The 12,923-nt window shown below is 53.1% G+C and overlaps 2 protein-coding genes across 4 annotated transcripts in view; both read right to left on the reverse strand.

Moving 5' to 3' along the window:
* GALE (UDP-galactose-4-epimerase) overlaps window positions 1-123 on the reverse strand; it is a 5,200-nt gene extending 5,077 nt beyond the window's left edge. For both annotated transcript variants that reach the window (XM_012650901.1, XM_012650899.1), the window contains exon 1: window positions 43-123. The gene's annotated coding sequence lies outside the window, so the exon portion shown is untranslated. The remainder of the gene's footprint in view (window positions 1-42) is intronic.
* Window positions 124-1,840: 1,717 nt separating this feature from the next.
* The window catches only part of HMGCL (3-hydroxymethyl-3-methylglutaryl-CoA lyase), a 44,198-nt gene continuing 33,115 nt past the window's right edge, over window positions 1,841-12,923 (reverse strand). The window contains exons 5-9 of one of the 2 annotated variants that reach the window (XM_012650907.1): window positions 11,483-11,631; window positions 8,709-8,772; window positions 7,053-7,241; window positions 3,302-3,427; window positions 1,841-2,291 (exon numbers count right to left, since the gene is read on the reverse strand). In XM_012650907.1, coding sequence (XP_012506361.1) covers window positions 2,190-2,291; window positions 3,302-3,427; window positions 7,053-7,241; window positions 8,709-8,772; window positions 11,483-11,631 — 630 coding nt within the window. In that variant the 3' untranslated portion in view covers window positions 1,841-2,189. Of the gene's footprint in view, window positions 2,292-3,301; window positions 3,428-5,033; window positions 5,234-7,052; window positions 7,242-8,708; window positions 8,773-11,482; window positions 11,632-12,923 lie in introns of those variants that run through there. The other variant, XM_012650908.1, reaches the window with a different exon arrangement.

The raw sequence follows: 12,923 nt of genomic DNA on the forward strand, positions 1-12,923 counted from the left end.
CTCCTCCCGCGCCCACCCGGCCATTCGTCCCACCTCCCGAACCTGCTCAGGCTCCCGCGCCCCGCGCTGGCTCCAGCGGCGCCGCCTCCCGCCCCTCGAACGGTGGTCCCTTTAAGAGCAGACGGCCCAACCTGATCCCGCCCCCTCCCCGCCCTCAAGGAAACGTGTCACTTGGGTTGCGGCCACTACGGTGACGCCGGGAGGACAAAAGGCCTGTGCGGGGTTGATGCCATAACGCGGAGCTCTCCCATGGAGGGCGGAAGTGGGCGGTGCCACCCCTGAGGGGGCGGGCAGCCGAGGAAAGCCGCGGGCCCCGCCCACGTGCCGGGACCTGGGCACAGAGGGCCCCGTTCTAACCCGCAGGTTTTCAAACTTTCCGGTGTCTGCCAAACCCTTAATTCAAACTCTTGCATGAAATATCCGACTCCGGGCCGGGCGCGGTGGCCCACGCCTGTAATCCTAGCACTCTGGGAGGCTCAGGCGGGAGGATCGCTTGAGCCCGAGAGTTCGAGACCAGCCTGAGCAAGAGCGAGACCCCTGTCTCTACTAAAAACAGAAAAAATTAGCCGGGCATGGTGGCACATGCCTGTAGTCCCAGCTACTCGGGAGGCTGAGGCAGGAGGATCGCTTGAGCCCAGGGGTTTGAGGTTGCTGTGAGCTAGGCTGACGCTAGGGTAATCTAGCCCAGGCGACAGAGCAAGACTATCTCAAAAAAAAAAAAAAAAAATCCGACTCCACGGATCTAAAGCCACAGAGGGCAGGGCTGGGCTGAGTGAAGGGAATGGGTGGAGGCCGCCAAGTGACTGTGGTTCTAGGAAGTTGAGTTTGAAAATAAACCAACGAGCTGAACCAGGAAGCTCTAAAGCCACAATAGCCATCCCAGTGCCAACTGCTCTCAGCCCTCCCACACTGTGGCCCTCACCTGCTGGGAATGGTTTGCACCCAGCCTGCTGTAACAGTGGTTAGAAAATGATTTTGCTTCTGTTTACAATAAAAGGCAGGGCTAGGGCATGATGCACAGGAAGCCATGACATACTGAGTGATGAAATCTGAACAAAGAAGCCATAAATGCACAAGTGCACAGGTGTTCCCCACTGTGGGGGGTGTGGTGTCCTGAGCCTGCCCTGTATGGCCTGGAGCACTGACTCAGAGAGGCCTGGAGGAACAAGTAGTGCTGCTGCCCTTGGGGGAGCTTGTGCAACAGCCCTGGTCACAGAGGCAAAGTCACAGAAACAAGCCCTCCGGTGTGCTGGCCAGCAGCCGCTGCAGGCAGCCTTCTGAGTTAGCCCAAAGCCATTGATTTCCAATCACTGTGGATTTGGGGCTCTGGTGGGAAAACAGGGAGGAAATTCAGCGAGTAATAAACTAGTTCAAAGTCTTTCTTCTCAGTCTGCAACACTGTGAAGATATTTATTCCTCCACTCTCATATATGCACACATCTGCACAACCGAATACCAGAATGCTTCTGTGTCATAAAACCTTTAATTACATAAGCTGTTTGCAAAAATCACATTGAGTTCAGACTTTCCAGAGATGCTGGAGTTGGCAGATGGCCACCACAGAAGCTCAGTCCTCCCCTCTTTCTGCACATGCCCTCTGTCAGCTTGGGGAAAATCTCCTCCGAGTCATTTACCCTAAGGGGTCAGAAAGCAATGGCCCCAAGGCCATGGCAGGGTGAGTGGTATAGAGCAGCAGTCCCCAATCTTTTTGGCACCAGGGACCGTTTTCATGGAAGACAATTCTTCCACAGACTGGGGAGGGGGGTGATGGTTTTGGGATGATTCGAGTGCATTACATTTATTGTACACTTTATTTCTATTATTATTACATTGTAATATATAACGAAATAATTATGCAACTCACCATAGGTTGGGGACCCCTGGTATAGGGTAGCCAGCTGCCAGATTTCATCTAGAGAGGAGCCTTGAGGATCGTGCCCAGCTGGGAATGGGGTTCCCAAGTGCCCGCAGGCATTCAACTGCTGGGCTGTCAGGTCCTCAGCCTCCAAGGCCTCTCACTGTACTGACTCCTCTGACCCGTCACCTCCCTTCTATCAGCAGAGACCTCTGGGCAGAGCTGGCTGTAGGGTGCCTGCTTCTTTTAATCTCATTCTCATTTCCCAGTCCCCATCCTCCACGAATCCTGTGTGCGTGCTCCCAATCCCCAGGGCTTCAGGTGGGCAAGGGGCTCAGAGTTTGCAGCTAGCCTGGGCCACTTTGGAGCCGCTTTTTCTGTTCAGGGCTTGACAGATAAAGTCCCCAGCTTCCAGGAGCTTCTGGATGTTCACACCCTTCGGGAAACAAGTTAGAGGACGCACAAAGTCATGACATGCCCTTAACACCAGGGAAACACCAGACAGAACAGACAGCTGTGATACTGAACAAAGAAAGGTGAAGACAAACAGGCTCTTTTCCCCTGACAGCGGCGCACCAGCTGCCTGTGAGCTCGTGTCCGTCTGGCATCTGGGGTTACCCCTCTGACTCCCCGTGTATAAGATGCCTCAATCTGTGTGATGGTTTGTAAGTGCCACCTCCAGGACAGGGATCTCAACAGTCTTGTTCAGTACTGCACCTCCAGGGCCTAGCACGGGGCCTGGCCTACAGAGGTCGAAACTGCATATTCAAGTGAGCACTGTGAGGCAGCGAGAGACAGGAATAAAAATACCAACCGAAAGGCCAGGCAGGGAACCTCTGTTCGTAACAATGGCTCAGATTTGCCGATGTGTGCTACGTGCTCAGCTCTGTGCTAAGCATTGTATGTTTTCTTACTTAATCCGCAATACAGTCCTACGAGATAGGTGCTATTATAATTCCCAGGGAGATGAAATACTTCTTCTGAGATTGCACAGCCTGTGTGGCAAGACTAGGTTTTAAACCCTGTTCTATCTGATGCCAAGCACAGATGCTACACTGCTTCCACCCCGCCACTGAGGGCCCTTATGGATTCTGGTAGAGCCCTGGTGGGCTAATTCTGCTGCCCTCACTTTACAGAGAACAAAACAAAGGCCCAGAAGGGACTGACACATTTCAGGTCATGAACCTGACCCCTGTCAGGGTTCTCTGGTGCCTACTAGAACTGAACTGCCAGAGTCATACTGCCAGTCACACTGGCCTCCTTGTGCCCATGCTCGTGGCCCCATTCAACCACACTCTGCTACCTCAAAAACATTAGATAAAATATCCATAATCCCCCTGCACCCCTTTCTTCTACCACCCCAACAACCCCAGCTTCTGTCCTCTGGCTTCGGGCCGAGCCCTGGTCAGTTCAAGGCTGTGACCACCAGGGGGCAGGCAGGCTTACCGTGTGAATGCCCAGGCCCTCCAGCATGTAGACGAGGTCTTCAGTGGCCAAATTTCCTGATGCCCCCTGTGCATAGGGACAGCCTCCAAGTCCCGCCACGGAAGAGTCCACGACAGTCACTCCCATCTGGAAACAGAAGGATGGTGAAACATGGCTGTCGCTGGGGACCAGAGCCCACAAAGCTGGTACTTGCAAACCTCCCGATCGTCTGTTTTCTGAAATTCTACTGTGAGAGTCATTCTGTCTTTTTGCTTATGGCTCTGACATGAAAACCTCACTGAAAGAGACAGTGCTTCTCTTTTAGTTCCCGGAGCGGTTTCCTCTGCTGGGAGTGTTTTTTTCCCATTCCTCTCATGGTTGACACCTCACCCTTTAGGTGCCAGCCTATAAACCACTTGCTCAGAGAGACCCTTCCTGATCACCAGCCTAACCCCCACCGACTGCTGAGATTTGAGACCCCTGTGGTTTACTCTGGCTCATTTACACCTCCCCACTCAAGGGCTGCTCTCATTCCAAGTTGGGGCCTCTAACTGCATGAGGGCCATATCCCATCTCCCCAGGTCAGCTGCTTTCCACTCTCCTAGATGAATATTTTGCTTGCTTTCTTCTCTCTCCTTAAAACTCTATCACCTTCTTCCCCTCCTCATTCTCAGTTGCTTCATTCAAAGACAAAACAGATGCAATCAGAACAGATGTCTCCACTAGCTCACACCTGCCTGCATCTGGGCCCACAGACCCACCATCCCTCATGCTACCTGGGATGGACTCTGAGCTCCGAGCCAAGGCCAACGCCTCCAGCTCTGCATGGGGCCGTTCCTACCTGCTCAAGGACGTGCTGCTCCAGTAGAGGCTCCCACTCTCCTGCAACCTGTTATTCCTTCTACCTGGTCATTCTCACATAAGCAGCCTGAGATCTCTCCCACCTTTTACAAACTCTTTTTGGAACCTTCCAACCTTCCATTTCTTTGCCCCCATTCTTTGCCCTGTGCCTGGGCTGGGCACGGTGGCTCACGCCTGTAATCCCAGCACTTTGGGAGGCCAAGGCGGGAGGATTGCTTGAGGCCACGAGTTTGAAACCAGCCTGAGCAACACAGTGAGACTCCATCTCTATAAAAAATAATTTTTAAAAATTAGTCAGGCATGGTGGCCCCAGCTATGTGGGAGGCTGAGGCAGGAGGATCACTCGAGCCCAGGAGTTCAAGACTGCTGTGAGCTGTGGTGGCACCACTGCACTTCAGCTCTGGGGGATAGAGTGAGACCCCATCTCTAAACAAAACATAAAGCAAAACTCCTCAAAAGAGCTGTCCCCACTTCTTATCTGTTACCATTCTCACCTGAACCCATGCTAGACAGGTCTGTGTCCCCACAACTCCTCCACTTCAACAGCTCTAGTCAAGGTCACTGGTGACCTCTATGTAGCTAAATGCAAAGGCCAAGTCTCATCGTCTTTGTGCTGGACCGTGAGCATCACTGTCCTGGACACTTTCTTCACAGAGCTTCCAGGGCTCCACCTCCCTCTAGTTTCCTCCTAACAGCCCGGCCTCTCCTGAGACCTCGATCCAGTCTTTGCTGGCTCTTCCTCCCTCCCTGACCTCTGCAGGTTGGAGCCCTCACCGCTCGATCCTCAGACAGCTTCTTGATCTACGCTCACTCCCAGGTGACTGTGCTGTCTTTAAATAAATACCCATCTACGTGCTGAAGACTCTGAAATGTTTACACCAGCGCGGACGCTCCCTGCAGTACAGTGTCACACAGTCAGCAGCTCCACCAGGATGCCCGACAGACGTCTCCAGCTTCACAGGCCAGAAAGTGAACTCCTGACAATCCGCCCACTGCCTGCTCCTTCCAGGATTACTGGAGGCTCCAAATTCGTTCTTCTGCTCCTGCTACTGTCCCTCTATAGTCCATTTGCCACCAGCAGCCAGGGGGATCCTTTTAAGGGGAAAGTTTCAGACTGTATCCCCTCCTTCCCCCTGCCCCCAAAGACTCTCCATCAGCTTCCCAGCTCAGTCTGAAAGAGCCCAAGTCCTACCTGATCTGGCCTTCCTCTACCTCTGACATCTCTACTCCTCCCCCCAGTCACACTGCTCCCACCGAACACCTCCTCATGTCCCTGGAGCACAGCAAGCACATCCCACCGCAGGCCCTCGCACCTGCTGGTCCTGGACTGGACTCCCCTCCCCGCCCTCCCCCATGGCTCACTCCCTGGCTTCCCTCGGTCTCTCAAATGCTACCTTCTGAGTGAGGCCACTCTGTATAAAGACCGGCGCTCCCTTAACCTGCTTCATCTTTCTCCATGGCACTTATGAGCACCTGGCCTACCCTAGGTTTACTTGTTTATTATCTGTCCTGTCTTTCTAGAGCGCCAGCCTCATGAGGTCAGAGATTTTGTTTCAGTCACAGCAGAATCTCCAATGCCGAGAGAAGAGTCTGGCACACACAGGAAGAGTTCAGTTTTAATAGCTGAATAAGTGACCTTGCAATTTGTGTTTACCCATCTGTGGTCTTCGTCTGTCTTCCCCACCACATGGGCTCCCACAGGGCTAGAACTGGGCCTCCCTTGTTCCTATGGTCTAGTCAGCACTTAACAGGGTACCTGGCACAGAGAAGTCACATGATACATATTTCTGAAATAACTGCTGGAAGAGGGAGGTCACAGGAAGCTACTGGCAGTCATTACATGGCTGATCCTGCTCCCTGAGAAATTTTCGAAGAGGAGATAACGAGAACATCAGGTGCCAAGAAACAGAGAAGCACAAAGAAGCAGGAGTGTCCCGAGCGTGGTCAGGGTGAAGTTTGGCCTCAGACGTACATGGCTGTGCAGAAATCCCTTTTACCTTCCTGGCAAGGCGTGCAAGGGGAAGTCTACTCTCCCCTGCCTGCCATGCCAAAAACCCGCGAGCTGCAGGAAAGCCCAGGCCCGGGCCAGGGTGTCACAGCAAGTCAAGAAACGGAGGATACCACAGGGCTACAAACTTTAACCTTGACAACCACAACTCTGAGGAAACAGACCTGGAAAGTATTAATAATAGCATCGTCTGGCTCAGTGACATGAACCTCTAGGAGGTAACTGAGGAAACAAAAGAAGCCTGGGGATTGCTGTCACCATCCTGAAGATGGCAGGTTAGACTGATACTACAGCAAGGTGGCCTGTGGTCAGACACCAAGAATGTTCCTTCTATGGGGCTGCCAGCCAATGGGATCCCCATTCTGGGCCAGCCCATGAGAAGCATACCTCAAGGGAAACCAAATCTGTGGTCTCAGCCCAGTCTGGGGAGCAGCACTGAAGGCCCCAGTGCACACTTGCACACACACTCGCAACCCTGTGTGTGGTCGTGCGGCTGGGGCAGATGAGCCCTCCCTAAACCCCACCTCAGTCCTAAGGTACAGTTCTGCCTAGTCACCTTTCCTCTTTCCTTTTTCAACGGCTTAACTTCATGTCCATCAAGCCTCGCTCAGGCCTCGTTGGCAAATCCTCCCTGACCTCCTCAGCTGGGATGGGGACCCTCTCTAGGCTTCCTCCCTTTGTGGCATCTGTCATAATGCAGTAGGATTATCATGTTACTCCCTTCACTGTCTCGCCAACAGACAGATGTGGGCGCCTTCAGGGCAGAATCACCATGTCTGTGTCCAGCACTGCCAGCCCGAGACCTGGCACGCTGGCATCAGTAAATGTTGCCGAAAGAATAAATGAAACCAAGCTGTCCTGCCACCACGCCCTTTGGGAGAATAGGCATGTGTCTTTTATTACCTGCAGGGCCATCAAGGTGTTGGCCAGGGCTTGACCATAGGTGTCATGGCAGTGGACGGCCAGGGCAGCCAGAGGCACCTCGTGCATGACGGCAGACAGCATGTCTCTCATGGCCCCTGGGGTGCCCACACCAATGGTGTCCCCCAGGGAGATCTCATAGCAGCCCATCGAGTACAGCCTCTTGACGAGCTGGGGAAGCAAGCAGGCACTTGGAGACACCGGACTCCAGCAGCCAGGGGTCCCAGTGCTCGGAGGCAGGGCTCTTGTGCCGAGGCTGCACAGCTCCGTGTCTGCAGCACTACATCCCTGCTGGACTGCAGCCTCCTTCCAACTGTGAGCGGGAGTGATATTCTCATTCTGCTGACAGGGACCCTGCGACACGGGGCAGACGGCACTGTGCTTCCTACCACCTGCCTCCCTCACACTCCAGTCCTCCACTTGCCCCCTCCACGCATGGTGTCAGACCCAGGTGTGGCACCAAGAAAACTGGTTCCTTCCACACAGTTCTATCCTCAGCAATAAGATCTGTCAGATCAAGGATCTGAGAGACTAGTTATGTTTTTCATAACAATAGAGGCACATAACCATTTACATTTTTAAGAAGCCCATTTGCAAACCCCTGAAAGCACCGCGAAATGCGAGCGGCATGTGCCTCACCTGAGGAGATGCTGCCCTCACTGGGCTGCTGGACAAAGTGAGGAAGGATGTGGCAGGGCAGGGGACACGGATGACACTCACCAGAGATCTACTAGGTGAACGAAATGGTGACATCCCCTCCCTGCAGCGCCCCCGCACGCGCACGCGGTGAGCAGAGTGGCAGGGGCCGAGCTGTAGGGCGGCAGGGCGCAGCGGAAGGAGCAGGCCTGTTTCCTGACGCTGGATTCAGTGCTAGTTCCGAGACTCCATAACTGTGGGCCTTGGCAGGGGACTTACCTTTCCTGAGCTTCAATTTTTGCTCCTGAAAACTGGTGGCGACCCTTTGTGGGGCTACGGCAAGGACTGGTGGCAACGCGAGGCTAAAGCCTCAATGAGCAGCTGCTATTGTTACCATCCGTCCTTGCTACATGGTGTGGTGGGAAGAACAAGTGGGCTTTGGAGGGAAACAAACCAGGGTTTGAGACCTGGTTTCACCATCTGCAACCTGCGTGGCACGTTACTTAGACTTAGCTTCCTCAACTGTGAAATGGAACAGTAATACCAAATTTGCAGAGTGGCTTTGAGGGCCAAATGACATAAGCTCCTGGATTGCTCCAACTTGGTTCCCACCCTGTGTTCTTCTCAGTCTTGACGTGGTCACTGTTCAGAGGACGTCAAGGGTGGGGCCTCTCGACCACTGCAAGGAACTGTGGGAACTCCTGGGTGAGCAGCCCCTCCACAGAGGATTATCACTTCAATTATCACCAGTCGAACGACCAGACTGGAAACTGAATCGGAGGCTTTCGGGGTAGGCTAGAGGCCAGGGGCTTCAAAGACTACACGCCCAGCTAGGAGGTGGCCTCCAGGGAGCAGGTCAGGCTGTGCTCGCAGGGTGCGTAGTGACAGAGCCGGGTGAATGACGAATCAGTAACCTCCAGGAGGGGGTGGGGAGAGGAGCCTGTGCGCTCAGGGCAGACAAGGCAGCTGACCCTCACAGAACGCTGCCGGGCACACACACACCTCAGCTACTTTGGCCGAAGAGATCTTCCCTTCATAGGGGCAGCCAAGCACACAGGAGATGTACCTGTGGGGAGACAGGGGAGGAAGGAGGTCAGTGCTCCTGAGCTCTCGGCCAGCATGGCTGCGGCAGGGGGGCCGACGAACATGCATTCCCGCTCAGCATGGGGCCAACACCTGCAGCTGGGCAGCGGGCTGAGAACCTGGGTGAAAGGCAAATTCAATGAGGTGGAACGAGAGCGAGGTGGCACAGCTTAGCGCCAGGAGGAGGCCATGGGGAAGCCGGGGAGGGGAGGGCGCTGATGGGCCTGTGGATCGGGAAGCAGGGGTCGTGTGGGCCTCAGGAGAAGCAGCCGAGGATTGACAAGAAGAGAGTAAGAGGAGGGGAGAAGCTGGAGCAGGCATCGTGAGCAGGCAGCTGGGCAGAATGAGATGAGGCACAGCAGAGCTACGTGCTGGGGAGCCAAGCCGGTGCTCGTGGGAGACCAAGGACTGGATGAAACCGAAGACCGGGTAAGCGCTGAGCTGGCCACGAGTCAGGGATGGGCTGGACTGGCCTGAGGGCCAAGGCACTGGCCGCTGCAGTGAGCTGCCAGAGGAGTCCTTCATTCATTTATTCATTCGATGTTTACAGAGCTGCCTGCTATGTGCCAGGCACAGGGAATTGAGCAGAGAGCAAGGCTGATGCGGTCCTTGCCCTCTTGTAGCTTACTTCAAGTTAGGGAGATAGCCAATGAAAACGCAACCAAATAATTGGATGAGGAATCCCAGAAAGTGATGTGCTACAAAGGCAAGAAAAGGGAAATGAGACAGGAGCAACTAGAGGAGGCCAACTGTAGTGACAGTGGTCCAGGAAAGACCCCCGAGGACAGGACGCTGGAGCTGAGAAAGGGGAAGGTCTGTGAAAAGCGTATTCCAGGCCAAGAGCAGAGGCCAGGCAAAGCCCTGAGATGGAATAGCCAGGCACGGCCAAGACAGGACAAAGGACACACAGCTGAGGCACAGAGAGCACAGGGCAGAGACGTCTGAGAGGAGGCCAGTGAGGTGGGCACAGGTCTGACCGTGGCTCTCGTGGGCTATGGTGAGGAGTCTGGATTTTGGATGCAACAGCTTCTATTCCCACCAGCTCTGTTGGAGCTGAGGAGTCTTAAAAGCCTTTTAGAGTCAAGTAAAGTATTCTGCATATTAGGCAAAATAAATGTCTACAGGATGAATAATTTCAGACTCACAGATCTCAGTGCACTTTTCCATTTTAATTCTCCCACTTGTTCTTCAAACACTGCTGAGCAAGGAAAGGTGAGAGAGACACTGAGAAACGAGCACAGGCTGGGAGTCGGGCAGACACAACTTGAGCTACTGCTTCCCCGTTCATCCATCTGCCTGTTGGTTACTGAGCGCCTACTGCATGCTAGGCCCTGCACTGGGCGAGCAGAGCACACCAGGGACTTCATGGAAAGGGCAGTGGGGCCCTGGGGCCTAGTCGGGGGGTCTAGTGGGTGGGAATTTAACAAGCAGCCAAAGTGCCATGTCAGAGGATGTCCAGGGGCCTATGGGGTCCCAGAGAAGGGCACCGACTCCAGCTGAGGGACAGTGAAAGCTTCTCGGACGAACTGACATCCACAAGAGAACCTGATGGGTGAGCAGAAGTCAGCCCCAAGAAGTAGGATGTGGGCCGGGCGCGGTGGCTCACGCCTGTAATCCTAGCACTCTGGGAGGCTGAGGCAGGCGGATTGTTTGAGCTCAGGAGTTCGAAACCAGCCTGAGCAAGAGCGAGATCCCGTCTCTACTAAAAATAGAAAGAAATTAATTGGACAACTAAAAATATATATATATGAAAAAAAAATTAGCCGGGCATGGTGGCGCATGCCTGTAGTCCCAGCTACTCAGGAGGCTGAGGCAGGAGGATTGCTTTAGCCCAAGAGTTTGAGGTTGCTGTGAGCGAGGATGACACCACGGCACTCTAACCCGGGCAACACAGTGAGACTCTGTCTCAAAAAAAAAAAAAAAAAAAAAAAAAGAGGATGTGGGGGAAGACAAAGCACATGCAAAAGCCCAGAAGCAAGAGAGCGTGGGGCGTGTGACGAATGGAAAGAAGTTCCAGTTGGGCCGGAATGAACCATGCAGAGGAAGAAGGGCCAGAAGGGAACAGTGCACAATAAGGCCGCAGAGAGTGGCAGGGACCAAAACATGCAGGGTCTTGCAAACCATGGTACAAAGTCTGAACTTGGTCAGTCACTGAAAGGTTTTCAACCCGAAGTGATGTGATTAGATGTGCACTTTTGAAAGATCACTCCGGCTGCAATATGGCCAGCTGTGTGACCTTGCAGGAGACTATTCACCCTTCCTGAGCCTCAGTTGTGCCACCTGTAAACTGGGGACAGCTCCCTCCTTGCTGGGCTAGTGTGAGGCTTCGATTAGCTGCTACACACACAATGCCTGGAACTACTGTTATTAGAGACGCAATGCTGGAAACTGAAGAGGCCTACAGGATTCTTCAGCGATGCATGAAGCGTTGGTGAAGCCAGGACTAAACTGACCTCCACAAACCCTAATTCGTGTCCCATCCTCAGGTGAACTGACCCAAAATTCAAGTTTGAAAGAAAGCACTTGCTAGGATTTCTTCTGACCACATTTACCTGGGAAAAGATGCCTAGGTGTGGAGCCTGGGCTACCCCACCCAGGAGAAGGGGCTTGCGGTGGGGAGGACTGCCTGAGTCAGAGCCTGGCTCTGTTCCAGAACGGCACTGAGGAGAAGATACCAGTGTGGTCTGACTCACCCCCGCACAGGAATACCAGCTGCCCGCGCTGCCTTCAAGATTACATCAAAGTGCTGGAAACTCTCCTCGATGGAACTGTTGATGTTCTTCTGGGTGAAGAGCTCTGAGGCAGCTCCGAAGACGCTCACTTCCTTGGCTCCAGCAGCAACCTGCCAACACCCAGGCGAACTGCTTTCAGCATTTTTCTCTTCAAGGAACACCGATCGGAGTGGCAAAAAACTTGTCTTGTGGGTAAATTGTGTGGTATGTGAATATTATGGGTTGAATTGTATCCTCTAAAAAGGTATGTAGAAGTTCTAACCCCCAATACCTCAGAATGAGACCTCATTTGGAAACAGGGTCATCACAGATGTGGTTAGTTAAGATGAAGCCATACAGGAATAGAGAGGGCCCCTAACCCAGTATGACTGGTGGTTCACAGAAGACGGCCATGTGAAAACACAGAGCCACAGGAAGGAAGACCACGTGCGGATGGAGGCGGAGACTGGAGCGACGCACGCACGAGCCAAGCAAGGCTGAGGAGCGGGCCACGCCAGCACCCGGCAGAGAGGCACGGAACAGACTCTCTCAGAACCCTCGGAAGGAAGCAATCCTGCCGACACCTTGACTGAGGACTTCTAGCCTCCAGAACTGTGAGAGAATAAATTTCTGTTGTTTTAGGCCACTCAGCTCATAGTATTATACTTTCTTACAGTGGCATGAGGAAACACATAGAGTGAGTTACATCTCAATGAAAAAACCACCTTTGACTTCCCCCAAGGAAACTGCCGCTGCCATTACCAGTCACTCTTTTTTTTTTTCTATTTAGCGGGCTGAGATGGAGACACCAGTCACTCTTAAAAGCAGCTTTCTGCCTAAATGCAGAACCAACACCTACAATTAGTTTCTTATCTAAAATTATTAGAAGAGTCAAAGACACAAACAGGTCAAAAGCGAATGGGCAGAAAAAGTTGTTCCACATAAACAGTAACTGAAAGAGAGCTGGGGTCACTGTACTTATCTCAGACAAAACAGTCATTAAACCAAAAAAGGTTCTAAGGGAGAGGTACAGTTGCTCATGCCCTGCAGTCCCAGCTACTTAAGAGGCTGAGGCAGGAGGATTGTTTGAGACCAGGAGTCTAAGAGCAGCCTGGATAACGCAGCAAGATCTCATCTCTACAAAAAATTTATAAAATTAACTGGGCATGGTGGTGAGCACCTGTAGTCCCAGCTGCTCAGCAGACTGAGGTGGAAGGATCACTTGAGCCCAGAAGTTCCAGCCTGGGCAACACAGTGAGACCCTGTCTCTAAGAAAATAGCAATTAAAGAAAAGGTTCTAAGTGACAAAATGATATATTAATGTAAGATTAAAAACAGCAAGAAGGCCGGATGCGGTGGCTCACACCTGTAATCCTAGCACTCTGGGAGGCCGAGGCGGGTGGATTGTTTGAGCTCAGGAGTT

The sequence above is a fragment of the Propithecus coquereli genome, unplaced genomic scaffold (assembly GCF_000956105.1).
Source record: "Propithecus coquereli isolate 6110/MARCELLA unplaced genomic scaffold, Pcoq_1.0 Scaffold341, whole genome shotgun sequence".
Classification (NCBI taxonomy): Eukaryota; Metazoa; Chordata; class Mammalia; order Primates; family Indriidae; genus Propithecus; species Propithecus coquereli.